The sequence below is a fragment of the Diplotaxodon limnothrissa genome, linkage group LG8 (assembly GCF_057381915.1).
Source record: "Diplotaxodon limnothrissa isolate DT_005_m linkage group LG8, D_limnothrissa_male_GT1.1, whole genome shotgun sequence".
NCBI classification, from domain to species: domain Eukaryota; kingdom Metazoa; phylum Chordata; class Actinopteri; order Cichliformes; family Cichlidae; genus Diplotaxodon; species Diplotaxodon limnothrissa.
Genome location: NC_140603.1, coordinates 5,542,095 through 5,560,229, shown reverse-complemented (window position 1 = coordinate 5,560,229; position 18,135 = coordinate 5,542,095). Strand labels below are relative to the sequence as shown.

Sequence of the window (18,135 nt, the reverse complement as noted above, 5' to 3'; positions counted from 1 at the left end):
ATGTCAAAATTGTCCTCATATGGATCACTTTTTATACAGTTAAACAATGCACTGTAATGCTGTCTCCATAATGCTGCAATGTTATCTGCCCCAGAAACACCTTCAACAGTTGATGGTAGAGATGGTTTACAGTTATTAAGAGCTTTCACCTCTTTCCAAAAATCTGCCGTATTATTACACAGCATTTTCCTGGCCAAAGAATCTGCTCTCAGCATTTGCTCATTTTTAGTTATAAAGCGAACAGCGTACTTATATCTGGCATTCGCACATTTTTTCTGTTCAAATTCTGGGCCTTGTTTAGGTCTTCCAGCCATGGCCCAACATTTATAAGCTATGCGAGCTTCATCATGGTACATGGATACATGTTCTTTCCAGCCAGGTCTGATGTTAGGTTTCTTATGCTTATATTGTTTATCAAGCAGTGTACCACTTTTATACAGAGCAGTCACTATATCATCATACATTGAGCAGAGTAAATGTTTATGCAGAGCTTTCTTACAGTTGACATCTTTGCACAAAATAGCTTCTTTGGGCAAAGAAATGTTGTTCAGATGTATATCGGTATTACTATGATAAGCTAAGAAATCATCTTCACTACATGCTGACCAGTCTAATTTTACACTGGTAGCAATATTATTTCCAGTAGTTGCTGGCATTTGTTCCACATTCACAGTAAAACCAAAAGGTATATGATCTGACACAGTTACCTCATACCTAATAGTCATGTTTGCTAAAGCTGCATGTCCATCAGCTGTACAGATACAGTGGTCCAGCCATGATGTACTATGCCAGGCTTCACTTATGTATAGCTATCTGCAGGCAGTAACACTTTGGTAGACAAGATAAGATTATTAACTTGACAAAAGTGAGTTAAGTGTTTAGCAAACTGAGAACTGCTGTCTGTGAGATCAGCATTAAAATCACCCAAAACATATATGCTGTAAGTATCGTTGTCTTGAATAAATGCATTAATAAAAGCCAGCCTACTGAGGTATTCTTGCTCATTTTGACAAGATTCATAGGGAGTATAAATATTAAGAATGATAAAACTACTATTGTATACCAATACACCAGTCTACATCCAGTCTAATGGGCAGGGTCTATTTTTTTTGTCCCAAAGCACAGCAACCCCTCCAGGTATTCTGCCTCTGACTATGGCTGTGCTGAGATCAGTTGTTGATTCCCCCACTCCCAAAAAACTTGCATTTAGACAGTTAAGTTTTCCCAGGTCCTGTTTGGACAACCATGTCTCCTGCAAGCATAAAATGTCACATTCTGCAAGCAGACTGTCCACAACAATCCGTCGAGCTTTGTCCCCTGCACTCTGTCCCAAACGTAGACCACGACAGTTGTATGATAATATCCTAATAGACATCTTCATGTTAATACGTTGGTATCGCAGTTATCTCCCCTGCTGGATCCACTGAGCTTGGCACAACCGTACCGGGCTTACGAGGTTCATAAAAACGCCGGACCAGAGCCCCTTCAGGCCAGAGTTCAGGATTGTACATTTCACCTACATCATTACGTTCAGCAGTAACCTTGAAAGAGCCGAACCTGCTACGTTTAGTAGCAATTTTTTGACAGGTCACATCTCTTTTGAGTTTCTCTCTCAAATACAGAGCAAGAGTTTCTGCATCTACATCCAGGGCAAATTTAGTGGCAAACACGCTCACCAATTTAGTTTGCACAGTTCTGATTGTACTCACAGCTCCAGTGCCGATAATCGATACAGGTCCAGGCCTCTTATTGTGTCCAGTGGTAGCAGCATGCATTCCTGAACCCGAATTAACCTTCTCCAGCTTGAGACGAGGCTTGCCATTTTTCACAACTTTACTCCATTGTGGGGAGCATGTAGAAAGCACTGTCTCAACGGGATCCTCCGTTGTTGCTGTAGTTTCCATATTACGGCCTCGGGCTGTCGTCGGAGCCCGATCTTGACCACATAGCAACATCTCCGGACAAAATGCTGACACTGTGCTTGTCCCAGTCCTTGAAGCAGCCAAAGCTCTGGCTTCCTGCCTTTCACGCGGGCCGCCTTTACTTCGACTCCCCCACCGCTCCTCTGCGTGTTTCCCCAGGGGAAAGTGGGAAGCGGTCCCCGACCCCTGAGCATTCAGCGTAACAGGCTCAGCCGGTACCTCAGGCCGACACTCAAGAGCAGTCACACGTTGGTCGACCTCCACAGCATTGGTCATAACTTGCTCGCAGACATCCGCCTGTAGTTTAACTACATGTTTTAAAGCACCCACCTCAGCACACAGCTGGTCCATTCGCCGTAGTAGACAACACACATCCATGCTGGAGTATGTAACAGGCGGCAAATCATCCAGGTGATGAGATACAAATCTTGGGATATTCTCCCCACACTCATTCAGCACTTTAAGACAGAGTTTAATATTGTTGGCGTCTTTATGCTGTCCTTTATATCCAACGCACCGCTGTGAGGTAGTGGGGCAGAGCTCAAACAAAACTTTCTTGGAGGCTTCAATCCCCTCGGATTCAAATGTGTTCGTGGCCAACAACACAATTTCATCCTGACTTAAAGTTTTGATTTTTACAGCAAGGAAATTAAGTAGTTCATCCTCTACAATTACCCTTCCATCAGTTGTTTTATATATCTCTGGTTTTAATCGTGACCGTTTGAAAGTCGGAGCTACGTCTGCACCACCACCTGCTACATCCGCCATCCAAGATCACCCAGAACTTTCATTTAGTTTAACAAAACAAAAATCCCACACTTACTTGAATTTCTTCTTGCGGAGACGCCTTTTCATGGTCAATGACACTTCAGTTACATAGACCTCCGTGAAATGTGGTGCCATCACCTTTGTAACACCACCATCCCCCGCGCCGAGGTCCAATAGTCTGTCAGCCACCCAGTCTGGCTCGATCCGCATAAGCTGCTGGAACTGGTTCTTGGAAAACACGAACATAGAGCCGCGACCCAGAAACCTAAGAGGGAGCGCAAGTCAGGCAAAGATGGACTACAGGTGAAAGGAAGACTAGTGTGTAAAGAACTCACCCATTAATGGAGGTACGTGATACCAGCGGGCTGAGGACAGTTGAGACGAGAGAATAATAGATTTGGGTGAAGAGATACGTAGACTTCTCTTCACTCTGTTCCACAAAAGCCCTGGTGTCCGCATCCAGCTGGTTTTGGATAAACAGTGGCTGCAGTGATTCTTCCAGTTGGTCAGGGTTGCACCTGTACCACTAAACAAGTTTTAGAGAAAATATGAAATAATAAGGCACAGCTGAAAAGTACAGAAAACATACAGTTGCTGAATACAATCAAGTGAGCATTGAGGATAAGTCACAGTCATACACATTCTGAGTTCTCATTCAACACCAACCCTGCTGAGTGAACATGCTAACCTTGCTTTGGGCTGATTTGCTGGAGATCTTGTTGTTCCAGTAGTGTTACACTACATTTTATTTGCAAGATGTGCAGTAAGTGGGGGGTGTGTGCATGTTAAATGAAGGAACATGTTCTGCTTCAGAACACATTGTTCATTACAGTAAGATTATTATCAACAGTCAGTTTTTTTCCTTTCAAGCACCACAACCATATTATTCGCCCTGTTTATAATTGCGCAACACTTACAAGTCATCCACCGATACAACCCCGGTGTTGTGCCAAGTAATTTCTGATGTTTTCAATGTATACTTTATACATTTGCCTATACTGGTGAATATGCTGGGCATAACAAGATTTATGAAGAAGTTGTATATAAAATGAAGAAATGACCTGTTTTGCAAGTATATTTATGACTGTGTTAGTGCACCTACATTTTAAATCAATGCAGTTCATATGTTTATAAAACTGTTGTATGTGTTGAAATAGCCAGATCTCCCTTTACAAAACAAAAACAGACATTTTTGATGTCAGTGACACTTGAGCTGATACATAATTGCTATATATAAAAGTCACTTTGCCAAAAACGCACATATGTCTACATTGTGACAGGAATGTAGTTCGTGGCTCAAAATTACCCTGTCATACCCACGAGAAACTTCTTTGACATCCTGTTCACATATTATAGATCAGCAGCTTAAATACAGGCAATAATCTTTGGGCTAATGCCGGAAATCACTTTGGCAAACGATCACTTTTTAGTCCAACATCTGCACAATTGATTCCAACTTTTCAGTATTTCACAAAGCCTCGTTTTACCCTTTACAGAACCCCCGCAGTCGTGACAAGGACCATTCGCAGGTAACCTACCTTTGTAACGTCTATCGTATCCAGGTCGCTCAGCATGTTCACCAGGAGAGAGCGGACAACCGGATTTCGGATGTACTTCCCGGTCCACATCCTCTTGATTGAGAGCAGAAAGGCGACGTAACCTACGACCCACCCTACAAAGAGCAACTTCCTCAGCTGCAGAGGACACATAATGAATAAAGTCTTGAGCAGAAGAGATGACAGAAACCGAGAGAGAAGAGGCAAAGTGGCCAGAGTGCCGCGGTTAATATTAGATGGTGTTAAAGAGGCGAACAGCAGCCACTTGCAAAGCAGCACGCAGAGGCATGTGTCCGGTTACACGACGGCAAACTAACCTGCGGGGGCAAGCGGAGGATTCAACAAGGCCTGTTACCATGTACTTAATCCCACTGTCAGCTTATTACATTTAACTCAGTGCCATCTGCAGGGTCTCTGCCCAATATGACAACAAAAAGTCAATGCTTTGTCTTCTTTTGGCTTTATTGGAGGCGTTTAAACCGCTTATGCGCGCTTTACCGCCACCCTATGCTTAGGCGTATCCATTAGACGTGCCAAACCTAAAAAACCCGTTTCCAGCACCTATCACCTCATTATTTAAAACTCAGCATTTATTTAACGCGCCCGTGAATCATTTCCTGCAATATGTAAACGTTTTCCAGTAGTTTCCTCCCCAAACCACGGCTACATGACATCACCTGTTAGTGAAGTTCAATTTTTAAGCTTTGAGCCAGTGTTCGCTGTAGTCTTGGCACTGTGCAGCCAGGCGTGATGGAAGGTTTGATCTGACCGAGAAACAAGAGCATGCTCACTTGCTAACAAATGGCTGACCAATGAACAAACCCTGGATATGCTTCTGTACTATAAGACTAGAAATGTGTAAATGCACTGCATTTTATTCAACAGCCTGGAAGTAGAAACCAGTCTCAAATGGGAATGTTTAAAGAGGTCAGAGCAAGGGAACGCGGGGCCAGTTTTCCACAGACTCCTGGTATCCTGCAGTCTTTTGACAGAGTCACCCTCCGCCCATAAACAGGAGCATGTTTATGGTCTGATATAAAGGCTGTTCGACTCTAGGAATGTTTCCTCTAGAAATCTAGCAAGGTCTAAAAATAAATAAATAAATAAATAAATAAATAAATAAATAAATAAATAAATAATTTTTGTCGGTTACTTTCACCAATGAGCAAATATGTGAATTTTTCCAACCAAGCTAGCAGGCATCTAAATAGTACACAATTTTGTCCAAATACAGTTACTTCTGGATCAAAATCAAATGCACAACAACACAGTGGCTATTTCTGTCTTTTTTTAGTTGGCATTGATTATACGAAATATGAAGACAATGCAATGTTGCAAGGCCTCAGTTTCAGATAAGACTGCAAAAGCAAAATGGGGCACTGAAAGAATCTAAAGCAATATGGGACAATTAAATTTTTTAGAATTAAAACTTTAATGCCAACAATTCATCCACTGAACTAAAATGAGTCTCACGTTCCCTCTTGTGGCATCTCAAACTCTATTAGAGTTTCAGCAATATACAATACACGAGAAGTCTTGCTGTGGGTAACAGACAGCCGTGGAGAAACTTTGATTAACTGATTGAATCAACTTGGGCATCATGTCATAATTCATAAAATATGTGCAAAAAAATTTCTGCAAGAAAACACTCTTCACCCGATTACCTCTAAAATGCTAACAATGTAAAAAAAAAAAAAAATTGGGTCATTTAGCATCAGTTTGTCATTCTTCTGCAGTGGCTCAAAGTTGTGAGAAGCTTTACTTTAATTTCATTTGTTTTGCTGAGAGAAGCATCTCACAGAATTCTGTATACAAGTCTGTCTAGACATTGTTTGAATGAGTTTTTCTTACTTTAGGTTTCAAATAATTGAAACACAACTGCACTATGTCCTGTTTTACTGCTCAAGAGAACTTTTTCATGCTTTGCATGGTTAGAACAGCCAGCAAGATGAGTCACATTCCTCAAATCAGTCTGCATGGTTCCCAGTGACTGACCTTGGAAATAAAGAGTTTATGTTCATCTCTAGCCTGTTTCTTTCCCAAAGGGAATACTGCATGATAATCCTAACAAGGCCTTGCACACAAAAGCAAACTCCACTAAGAATAGTTCAAATAGTGACATTGTGAAAGATATCCCAGATGAATTCACTCAGGGCTTTTAAAAACAAAGCTCAAAAGCAACCTTTTTGAATTTGATCTTCAAATGTCTCCTTTCCAAAGCTAAAAACTGCTGGAAGCTGTCACTCATTTACATTTATATCGTTTAGATAAAAAACGAAAATCTTATAAATAAAAATGTAACTAGAACCCAAGAGAAGTAGCAGTGGAAGCCTTCTTTGTTGTGAAAAAATGTTATATTTTAATTTTTATTAAAGACTATATTCTATATAACATTAAAGTATAGTACAATGTCACACTTAAATTAACAGAAAGGGAAGTGTGCACACCTTTCCTCGACATAGACAAACGCAACCAACAGGCTCTCTGGGAGACATTTCCACAGCAGTGAATGCCAAGGAATTACACGGACTTTGAAAACGCAGCATGTGTTACATACCCCGACGGCGCGCGAAGAGATGAGGCGTTACCTGCACCTACAGAAGTAAATGAATTTCAAAGTCTACTACTACAGCTATTTATTTCCGGGGCTAATGAGCAGAGAAAAAGTGGGCGTGGTTGACCGAACCTGTTGTCTGAAGACCACTTGATGCCTTTGACTTCTTATGTGATAATTTTTCTCGTCTTATTTTGACCTTATGCTTTATAACTTTCTAGCTCCTCTTTTCATCTCACAATTTGCTATTCTATCTTCTCATCTGCATGTTTTGTCTCATCACTTAGATTTTCCCCTCATAATTTTAAACAATTTGTCATACCTTCATTTTCTTTTCAGTTTTTCAAAACTCTCACCATTTACCTTTGTGATTTCATAATGATAGTTTTATTTTTAAAAACGCTGATCATTTTAGCTGATCCTTTTAACATGCAAGTCAAATCATGATAATTTCTATAAATCATGACTAACTTTTTTGGTTTTTAACATTTCTGGATTTGGTTTTTCTTTTTAATGGCCGAAATGGACTTTTATACAAGACTGTAAACGCGAGGTAACAGAAAATCGCGCTGCCTTGGATTTGACTAGGAGTAATGTTAGTAGCAGTGTTTCATCAGCAGATGTCGCTACTACATCACTGCTCTGCTAGCTCTCGCTCACTCTTCTCACCAGCAGGTTCCACTGAGGGAAATAAGCTTCTAACAAGACTTACTTAATACTGACTAAAAATGGTCTGAGGATTTAACTCACACTGCCATCACACAAACAGTCAAATTTAAATTCGTCAAGAAAAACAAAACAAACAAAAACAACTATGGCTAAAATAAGCAATTAAAGTATATAAATGGGGGAAATTGCTCCTTAGTAGCGAGAACTTTGTAATAATAGTAATAATATTTAGTTTTCATAATTATTAATAAAAAACAACTTTTGTTTCAATATGATGGTCATACAGTAGGCTGGTTACTCACCTCCGTTAAGTTAACCAAACCGAAGAAGGACGCTAGATCGAGTTGTGTAATTTTCCCTTCATAATAAAATCATATAGAAGTGGAAGTCAGACAATCCAAGGGTTATTGCTCAGTGGCGTCAGAAACTGACGTTGAATTTTCCGGTCCGAACATAACTCTGTGCCATCTGATATTGAAAACAAGCAAAAAACAAAGGAAGTTTGACAAGCAAGAATCCAAGACTTGTTGCGCAACTTTACTTTGAAAGTTTCTACCAGAAGTTGTGTCAGTGTTCGCGGGTCTCTTAACGCTGTAAGTCCGTCTCGCGCTACCCTGAGCGCTCTTCTTGCTCGGTTGTGAGCTATCCTATTACACCGCCGTAGTTGAGCAGGTGAGAACCTTTTCCCTTCTTTAAACCTGTTCATTGTGAACAGACTAAAAAGAGACGGACTCGGTTAATAGAAATACGACAGGATTATAGTAGGAAGGACAGTAGTTGGGACACCTTGATAGTTGAGATTGGTAACTTGGCGAACTAGATTTGAACGATGAGAGCAGACGGCAGTCCCAATGAAATGCGTTCACAAGTCGCATGATCATGTTTTTTTCACTTACAGGCAAACAGCTGAAAATGTACGATAACTTTGAACGAGCTATTGGCGTTTTCCAGTAAATTTCCCTGGTCGGCAAGGACCTTGTTTTCATAAATCACCAACTTTCAGGGCTTTTTCCATCCATCTGTGCTTCACGGTGGTGGAAGAGGGTGTTATAGATTTGTGATGTTGATGAGATGCCGATGTTTTGATTTCATAAAGTTCTCAGTTTTTTGTATATTGCATTCGTCCGTTTGCTGCAGTGGGATGTAAATGAAATTGTCCCAGTGAAGAATAGAGGTTTGGTCTGCTTGCTATTGAGCTGAATATTGCAGAGAAAATTAGGTCTACAACATATACATGTAGTATATTAGACTATATTAGACTGAAGAATTTCTCGTACAGTGTAGTGCAACTCAAGGATTTGTCACTTATCACTTTGGTCATCCACGATCAACTACAGTGTAACCCTACTGAAGTAAGCTCTCTATCCACTTTAGGCCAACATGCCAATTTTGGCTTTCTTGTTTACATTCTGCATTGCTCATGTTAGTGATGGGCTGTGCAGTTGTTTCTGCGTGTAGAGGTGCATGGCTAGTTTTAAACCATGTGCATTGGCATCTATTGCTGGGCTACCCTGCTGCATCATCACCTAGAAGTCTGCAGCAGAATAGCTGAACTAGGTGGACATCGTGCCTGCAGAGCACTATTTCATCCAAGACAGCCTCCTCCAGACTCAGATTGTTTTGTTTTGCATACAGACAGAATCTAATTGGACACTGTTTGACTCTGTGAAAAACCCTGTTTAATCTGCCTCAGTGGTAAGTGTAGAAACCCAGGGAGGCTGTCTCTATGTTTCCCTGAGATCAATTGTATGGTCACTTTGTGTCCCCCTAGTCTGCACTTGCTAACCCGCACATCTGTGATTTTGAACAAATTGGTTCTGAAGTGGCTCAGCCTGCTGCTTTTTCTCAGAGAGAAAAACACAACTTTTTCTCCCAATAACGTTAGCTGGCAGAATGCCTGGCATTGCTTCACTGAAAAGATGCTTCCTCTTAAAGGTCAGGGGGATGTTATCAGTGAACGGAGACCATGTTGCTGCACGGGAAGAGTTGGAGATTAGTTGCACACTCCAGAGGGACCTGGCTTCCTGGATCAAAGAAAACAAACAAATGCTGGGTCAAGTTTAAGTCACTTGCTTATTCTTGACTGTATTTAACTACTGAAAATTTGCTTATTGATTTCTTGGAAGGGATTGCATTTTATTTGCCTGTTGAATTAGACAACTTTCTTCAATTAGAGCTTGATAATTGTTTTATATTAAAGGATATCAAATAATGGTGCCATTGTTTATTAGGTTTCACAAAATGCTTACTAACTTATCATGATACCTGTATAAGCTGAGCACTTTTAGCGCTTTTTTAAGTTTTCATTGATGTTTATCTGTTGTGCCACATCACTGGACTTTTATAGTCTCCAAAGAGGTAAATACATTTTCACACAAGTCATAATATTTCAACTAAGGGAAAAAAAAATCCATCAGCTAGATTTCCCAGAGACCATGAATTCTCTCTTGATGTGATGAGCAGTTGGAAAAGGAGGACAATATTACTGATGCTGTTTGAGGGCAGCTCAGATTGTATCGTTCAGATCAGAATTTCTATAGAGACAGGAGAGGAAAGGGCTTGGAGAAAAGTAAGTGTTGGTAGGTTCTTATGCTAAATTGGGAAAATATGTTGCTTTAACTCATTTCCAGCTACCTGTTCTACTCATCCTTGTAGCTTGCCATCACCAGTGTGTGAATGTGTGTGTGAATGGGTGGATGACTGGATATGTAAAGCGCTTTGGGGTCCTTAGGGACTAGTAAAGCGCTATATAAATACAGGCCATTTACCATTTACCATTTGTATTACTGGCTATTTGGGGTGAATAGCTGTGGTTTTCCAGTTTTACCTAATTCACGCATGTAATGAAAGGCAAAACTTTAAGCATGACTCAAAAGATTCCTATGCATCACCTTGCCTTGGACTGGTTTACTGTGGAGTTCATCACCCCCTACAAGGTTTGCCAAGCCCTCCACCTACAATAACCTACATCTCCAACAAGCCTTTAACAAACCTACAGCAGCCTCCAGCTACAGCAAGCCCTCCCATGACCTAGGCTCCTTGCTTGGTAAGGTGTTTCAGGCACGTTGAACTGGGAGGAGACCCTGAGGTTGAACTGGGAGGAGACCCTGAGGTAGACCTGGTTAGACTGGAAAAGATTATGTCTCTCAGCTAGCATGGCCCCATAGAAGCTGGAGCAGGTACCTGGGAGAGAGAAGTCTGGGCTTCTCTGCTCAGAATGCTGCACCTACAACCTGGAAATAGATAATAGGTGGAAAACGAAAACATGGATATAACTCCGGTGTAGACACTGCTTGACTTTGACAGTCTGTTTAGATGTAATGCATACTCTGTGGCACTACCGTAAACATCTGTGTTATAAAACATCCATGATACGAGTCTGCTCATCCTCTTCTTCAGTGGTTCAGTGTCACTGGCTGGGGGAATCGGCCCGACTGCTGATGGTTTCTACAGAACAATGTCAGAAAGCTGTTGATAATTGACCGTTTTTAATATGAAACGGTGCATTTTTTGGGACTGTGTGGTAATGCTCTTTTCACTGGCTGTATTTTTTTTAAAGTTACTGTGAACTCAAAGTGATTTCATTCTGTTCTTTCTTTCCTTTGCTTCTACTTGGCAGTGTCATGGCAGGTTGGGTTGCAGCTGCTTCCAGTTTGTCAAAAACAGACTGAACATTATGCTCAGTCCTGCGAGCAAGTAAAACTGCTACAGAGCTTACTGTAACTTCAAATCAAGGTCATCATCAGGAAGCCAAACAGCGATCAGAGATAATGGAAATAAACATTAGTGACAAGAGGAAGAAGACGTCCTTGACCACCTCACCTGATGCGCTGTTCCCTCTAGATGCTGCTCAGTCCTGCATTCACCCGCCTCACCTCATTGCTGGGAATTAGCAGCTACCTGTAGCTGAAAAGACAAGACAAAAAAGCCTTGGCGGCTGCCTGCGATCAGTTTGTGTGTCTGTGGTTAGGTCTGTAATCATGGGAAAAGAACAGGATCTGCTGGTGGCCGTGAAGAGTGGAGATTTCCTGCTGGCTCACAAGCTTCTCTCTAAAGTCAAGTGCAATAAAAGCAGTAAGTATGGAAAGGGTGGGGGATTGCTTTTGTATGACTATTGTGTTTGTTCTTTGCTCAGAGCCTGGGAATATATATTGTTTACACTGTGAAATCCAACTGAGATAGCAATGGCGGAGTTCCTGCCATCAGTGTTGTTGCTTACTAAACCAAGTGGAGTCTCTTTGTGATAATCACAGGATCAAGTTCAGCAGCAGACCACAAAGCGTGGCCCTCCCTCTGGCATTTAGTTTGGGGACAATTTGAAACTAAGTGGATTCAAACTGCGGCACAACACGAGCTAATCTCCTAAATGCAGACCCCAGCAGCTCCTGCCTCTTGCTTTGTGGGGTTTACGGGGCTTTCTTTGAGTCTTATCTGCTTAGATTTGAATTGGCCGACAAGCAAGCTCTCTTTATAGTTGCATTGTTTTAAATGACAGGGTTCTCCCTTATCCACGTCTGGGGAGAGTAGAGGCCAAACAGACTGTGAAGCTGAAGCTGCCTCTGTTCATGGCGTTATCTGCTCTGGGCTTTCATCAGGATGGTTGGCTGTTCAGTGACGAGTGCTGGGAACAAAGCTGTGGCTGTCAGGAAAAAGCCTGTTATACACTTTGCACACTACACAGGCAGCGAGCATTGCTTTGTAGAGAATATTAAAAGTGATATTGTCTGTCTTTGTGCTGGTGTGTATTTCTGTTCATGAAAAACCAGCGACTGTTAGACTGGCTGAGGCAGTGCAGCAGGGGAAAGTGAATGAGTAATGTTCTCTGCTGTTTTCTAAACGACCAGCGAGGGTGGCCTGTAGCAAGTGCTGCATCTGTTATCAAAATGCAGCTTTGGAGCAAAATACAAAACTGTGGATGTTCATTTACATTTTTCTGTTTTTGCTATGAAGTATGAAATGGTTACATACAAGCAGCCCATGTAGGCTAAACTGTTAACCAGTCATTTCAAAGCAGCTACCCTGCAATGCTGAAATCAGTTGCATTTAAATGAACTGCAATTAACTTATTTTAACTGCAAATTCTATGACAATTTAGTATATGGTTAAATTCTGTGATGCCATCTGTAGATGCTATATATATGTGTATAAATACCACCCTGAGAAAAATTCAAGTGCCCTTTCAACTCAGCTGCCGATTGATGTTTGCCGGCATTAAAAACGACCATGTGCTCGTGGGGGATGATTGAAAATAGTAGATGGTTTTTTTTTTAGCGAAAGGGGTTTGAAAAGTTGCAAAATTAGGTGAAAGTTGCAAAGTTGCTCAAGTTGCCTGCATTGATGAGATGAACATGGGGTTAATTTAGAGAGGAGGGGAGAGCGAGGGTTCACAGAGAGTGAAAGCAAAAAGATGCAAACAGCGGGACAGCTTTTGTCAGCAACATCTCTATTAATATTTTAAAGACAACAGCAGCAATAAAGCAACAGCACACTCCTTTGACTGAATGTGGCAGTCCATGTCGAGGCAACTCTTTCATTTCTTGTATTTAAAAAAAGGTGAAAGCAATCCAGCATTTAAACTGACATCAGAGAAAGAAAGTATTCATGTAATTTTTAGAAACTCCACGTTAAACTACATGTGCAGTTACAAATTTCAAACTGAAGTTGTACATATGTAAAGTGTTAGCTAAAATACTGAATAAGTGTTCAACAAGCAATCTACTCTATATAAGGACACAAAAATATATAAAGAAGACAAACAAATGTATGAATGCATAGAAATATGTATATTAACAGAGGTGTAAATCTGAGTATATAAAAAGTAGAATTAAATTGATCAAATTAATTACCTTTTTATATCCATGTTAACAGTATGTTTTAATGTGCAATATTTAATTTGGTATATGCTTTTTTTAAGCACAGTTAGGTTTTACAAATGTATTAGTGTCGTGTATTCTTTGCAGCATATCCTCTGGTTTTGTGTAGTGAAAAAAAAAATACTCTCATTACTCATTTGCTTGTGTGCTAAGTAAAACTTCAGGCTGTACTAGACCTGATGGGAGAATTTGCACACTTTTATGCTTTCCACCAGCACAACAAGAGCACGAGTGTGATATTGCTGTTCAACAAAGTGTGTATCTGTTGCACCAGTGGACTGAAAATTGTGTTTGCTGGGATCAGGACTCACAATTTAATATCAGTGATGGAGTTGTTTGTCATTTTTGTCAGAGCCTCCACTGTCTGACAGCAGCTACGCAGATCCCTGGAGCAGCAGGGAGCTCTCTGATGTTGACCTGAAATAGCTAACATTTACACAACTGCTTATCGATATGAACAAATCAATCTGAATTCTTAGTGACCTGCTTTGAAACTCCCTATGATAATACTAGATTAGATAGTTGCCATTGGTGCTGGATAGTAAATCAGGGGATCATCAGAGGCACTCAGGTTTCATGCTAAAATACTTAAACATATTGCTATAAACCTTATTAAAATGGTCATTTCTGCTGGAATTCAAGTTTCAAAAAGTTTGACAATTGCTTGGGTGGCTGAAGCTAAGGTGGTAGAGCAGGTCACCTACAAACTGGTTGGTGGTTCGATCCCTGTCTGCTCCAGTCTGCATGGCAAATATCTGTGGGCAAGATAATAACCCCAAGTTGCTCTCTGATGCATCCATCTGAGTATGAATGTGTGTGAATGTTAGATAGAAGAGTGTAGAGAAAAGTGCTTGTGCGAATGGATGTATGAGGCAAGTTGTGTAAAGCGCTTTGATTGCTCAGATAGAGTAGAAAGGCACTATAAAGGAACTTGTTCATTTACCATTGGTGAAATTTGTCACACTGCATACCTAATGCAGTATAATAGATATTCCTCTCCATCATATTAATGATGGAGAGGAATATCTCCAAAATATAGACTTTTGTGGTGCAGTTTGTTGTAAGTCCTTCTCTCCATCTTCTATACTTGTCTGCAGCAGCAAAATATATCTTATCAAGGCTAAAGTTGGATTTATTCCGGTAACCTGGCCAGAGGTGGTTGGATGTCTTCATTATTATGATTATCATTATTATTTTATCATTTATGGTGTTCCTTGTTTTCCCTTTTTAAACATTTGAAACATTTAAAAAAAATTAATTAAAGAAAATTAAATTGTACCCAGTAAATACTGGGTACAATGTGATCTTTTTGACAATCATATTAATTCCCTCTAAAATTATGAGATTATTGTTTTTACCAAATGTAGCAATTCTGAGATATAGTTGGCCATTTTTACTTTATATTTAGACTGTTATTTTCCATCCTTCATCTGACTGTAAGACACAGTAGGAGCTGTGCTGTTCCTGTGTCTCACTTTTACTTCTCCCTGCAGCCTAAAAATGCTTTTGTAAAAGAAATGGATGCAAAGCAGAGAACTGATCATGGGATTGTTCCAAAACACACTGTGATACATCTGGTAGAAACACAGATGGGTGGGTGTGATGAGCTCTGGCGCCTCAATGGAGTCAGATTTCTGTCTAAAAGCAAAGGGACTAAACACTACAGTTTTCAAAATAATGGACCACAACTAAGATGCAACAAGTGTAATTTTTTTCCCCTTTGCACAGATCAAACGAGCCTCAGCTTGTACACAAACTAACGCAACAGCACCTGACATACAGTGAAAGACAAAACAGGGAGAATGGATAAACTGTCTGCTTTTCAGCAAAGAGATAAGTGCTTAGTTTGTAACAGTGCAGGAGGATGTCTCCTCTTCTCTCCTTTTGGTTATTCTTTAGGAGTTTGGCAACCAAAATGGGCACACAGGTACAACTTAAGCTGTGCCTACACTGGAATTAATTTGCTTGTCGTGCATCACTTTGAAGCTGACAGCTAGTTGACCAAACAGTTTGAGTGAGGAGTTTTTCATATTGTGATGCTGTTACACCCTGCCCTCCACACAGACCTCGCTGAAACCTGAATCCTGCTTTAAAGCTGTTCTGTTTACATATCTTTTCAGAGTTAGTTAGCGATACACATACGAGGTAATAATGACCTGGTGCAAATAACACTGAAGCTCAAAACAAGCATCATGTCTTTTAAGTAAGTTGCGACTGAAAAGCAGTGCTGTTTTGAAACAAATTACAGTAATCTGCTGCTAAGGATATTATAATAGCTTTATTGCCTCTGTGAGCTGTGTGTCCCAGCCTCTCAGCCTCAGCTACTGCTATAACTGTTTATTAGTGGGTGCAGTCAGTGGTTTAACTAGATTCAATTTTTTTAAATTCAAAGATTCATCTCAAAACATTTGTCAGATATGTTAAAAGTCTGAATATGAGCATTACTCTCAGCGTTATCTCTCTCAGTGCTGGGTTTAGGGACCTCTGCCAGTGAGGGCTTGTCCTGAAGGGGATTAGCGATGGCACTGTGGCTGTCTTGATGGACGATGAGCTGAGAAGGGAGGTTTCTTCTCTCGATCAGCCATCTGCTGACTTCAGGTTAGGTGCTCAGTCAATTTAGCTGGAATCACCACAGCCGTTTTCTTTTTGCTTAGCTGTTGCAAGCAAAGTGTATATAGATACACAGAAGGCTGTAGGCTGTGGGTAGCAACTCAGATTCACAGCTTGACCCGTAAAGTCATTTTTATGTGGGTGTTGTTTGCCTCACCCTGGAAATTATTACTAGAGGTTTTTCACAGGCCTCCATGATTATAATGTCTTTCATTGTAACACATGCTTGCTTTTATCTTGACCCTTGGTCCAGCCCACCCTTTTGTCACAAGTACTAAATACAAGGTTATAGTTGGGCAAAGAGCAGCAACACAAAGGCAAAAGAGTATACCGGTACTGTGCTATTGCATGCACTTTTAGATGTGTATATAATATACTGATAGCTCACCCAACAGATATTATGCCAAAAAAAGTCTGCAAGTTGCAGGATTATGTTAATTAGAGGTTGTTTTTCACTCATTTTTGATTAATTGACCAGCCCTAGTTTAGCTAATAATCTCCAAATATCAGCAATAAATTATACCACCATTATATCTTAGAGTGAAACCTATATTTATATATTTACCCTAGAATATATATATATATATTTATCACCAAGGTGAGGTTGGGTGGATTGTTCTTTGGCAGGCATGTGGTCAAAAATCTCCACACACTGACTATATTGGTATAGACCTGTCACGGGTACATTAATATAGATTTAGACCTTATACATAATAATGAAAAAAAGATCATTGGTGTAAAATTTAGTTTGTCCAACAGCATGGTTCCGACTTGTTCAGCTCAAGCCAAGATGTTTAAAGAGCCTTCGGTCAACAAGATCTACAGTGGGGCAAAGAAGTATTTAGTCAGCCACCGATTGTGCAAGTTCCCCCACCTAAAATGATGACAGAGGTCAGTAATTTGCACCAGAGGTACACTTCAACTGTGAGAGACAGAATGTGAAAAAAAAATCCATGAATCCACATGGTAGGATTTGTAAAGAATTTATTGGTAAATCAGGGTGGAAAATAAGTATTTGGTCAATAACAAAAATACAACTCAATACTTTGTAACATAACCTTTGTTGGCAATAACAGAGGTCAAACGTTTACTATAGGTCTTTACCAGGTTTGCACACACAGTAGCTGGTATTTTGGCCCATTCCTCCATGCAGATCTTCTCGAGAGCAGTGATGTTTTGGGGCTGTCGCCGAGCAACACGGACTTTCAACTCCCGCCACAGATTTTCTATGGGGTTGAGGTCTGGAGACTGGCTAGGCCACTCCAGGACTTTCAAATGCTTCTTACGGAGCCACTCCTTTGTTGCCCGGGCGGTGTGTTTTGGATCATTGTCATGTTGGAAGACCCAGCCTCGTTTCATCTTCAAAGTTCTCACTGATGGAAGGAGGTTTTGGCTCAAAATCTCACGATACATGGCCCCATTCATTCTGTCCTTAACACGGATCAGTCGTCCTGTCCCCTTGGCAGAAAAACAGCCCCATAGCATGATGTTTCCACCCCCATGCTTCACAGTAGGTATGGTGTTCTTGGGATGCAACTCAGTATTCTTCTTCCTCCAAACACGACGAGTTGAGTTTATACCAAAAAGTTCTACTTTGGTTTCATCTGACCACATGACATTCTCCCAATCCTCTGCTGTATCATCCATGTGCTCTCTGGCAAACTTCAGACGGGCCTGGACATGCACTGGCTTCAGCAGCGGAACACGTCTGGCACTGCGGGATTTGATTCCCTGCCGTTGTAGTGTGTTACTGATGGTGACCTTTGTTACTTTGGTCCCAGCTCTCTGCAGGTCATTCACCAGGTCCCCCCGTGTGGTTCTGGGATCTTTGCTCACCGTTCTCATGATCATTTTGACCCCACGGGATGAGATCTTGCGTGGAGCCCCAGATCGAGGGAGATTATCAGTGGTCTTGTATGTCTTCCATTTTCTGATGATTGCTCCCACAGTTGATTTTTTCACACCAAGCTGCTTGCCTATTGTAGATTCACTCTTCCCAGTCTGGTGCAGGTCTACAATACTTTTCCTGGTGTCCTTCGAAAGCTCTTTGGTCTTGGCCATGGCGGCGTTTGGAGTCTGACTGTTTGAGGCTGTGGACAGGTGTCTTTTATACAGATGATGAGTTCAAACAGGTGCCATTCATACAGGTAACGAGTGGGGGACAGAAAAGCTTCTTACAGAAG

The 18,135-nt window shown here is 40.9% G+C and overlaps 2 protein-coding genes and 1 pseudogene across 4 annotated transcripts in view; 1 reads left to right on the top strand and 2 right to left on the bottom strand.

Annotated features, from left to right (window-relative positions):
* The window catches only part of LOC146626159 (uncharacterized), a 2,135-nt pseudogene extending 709 nt beyond the window's left edge, over positions 1 to 1,426 (bottom strand).
* The window catches only part of mettl9 (methyltransferase 9, His-X-His N1-histidine), an 8,385-nt gene extending 3,725 nt beyond the window's left edge, over positions 1 to 4,660 (bottom strand). The window contains exons 1-4 of one of the 2 annotated variants that reach the window (XM_085360349.1): positions 4,564 to 4,660; positions 4,229 to 4,384; positions 3,026 to 3,216; positions 2,746 to 2,955 (exon numbers count right to left, since the gene is read on the bottom strand). In XM_085360349.1, coding sequence (XP_085216475.1) covers positions 2,746 to 2,955; positions 3,026 to 3,216; positions 4,229 to 4,318 — 491 coding nt within the window. In that variant the 5' untranslated portion in view covers positions 4,319 to 4,384; positions 4,564 to 4,660. Of the gene's footprint in view, positions 1 to 2,745; positions 2,956 to 3,025; positions 3,217 to 4,228; positions 4,400 to 4,563 lie in introns of those variants that run through there. The other variant, XM_085360348.1, reaches the window with a different exon arrangement.
* A 6,777-nt stretch (positions 4,661 to 11,437) lies between these two features.
* Positions 11,438 to 18,135, top strand: part of caskin2a (CASK interacting protein 2a) — a 50,123-nt gene continuing 43,425 nt past the window's right edge. The window contains exon 1 of one of the 2 annotated variants that reach the window (XM_085360347.1): positions 11,438 to 11,543. In XM_085360347.1, coding sequence (XP_085216473.1) covers positions 11,450 to 11,543 — 94 coding nt within the window. In that variant the 5' untranslated portion in view covers positions 11,438 to 11,449. The remainder of the gene's footprint in view (positions 11,544 to 18,135) is intronic. The other variant, XM_085360346.1, reaches the window with a different exon arrangement.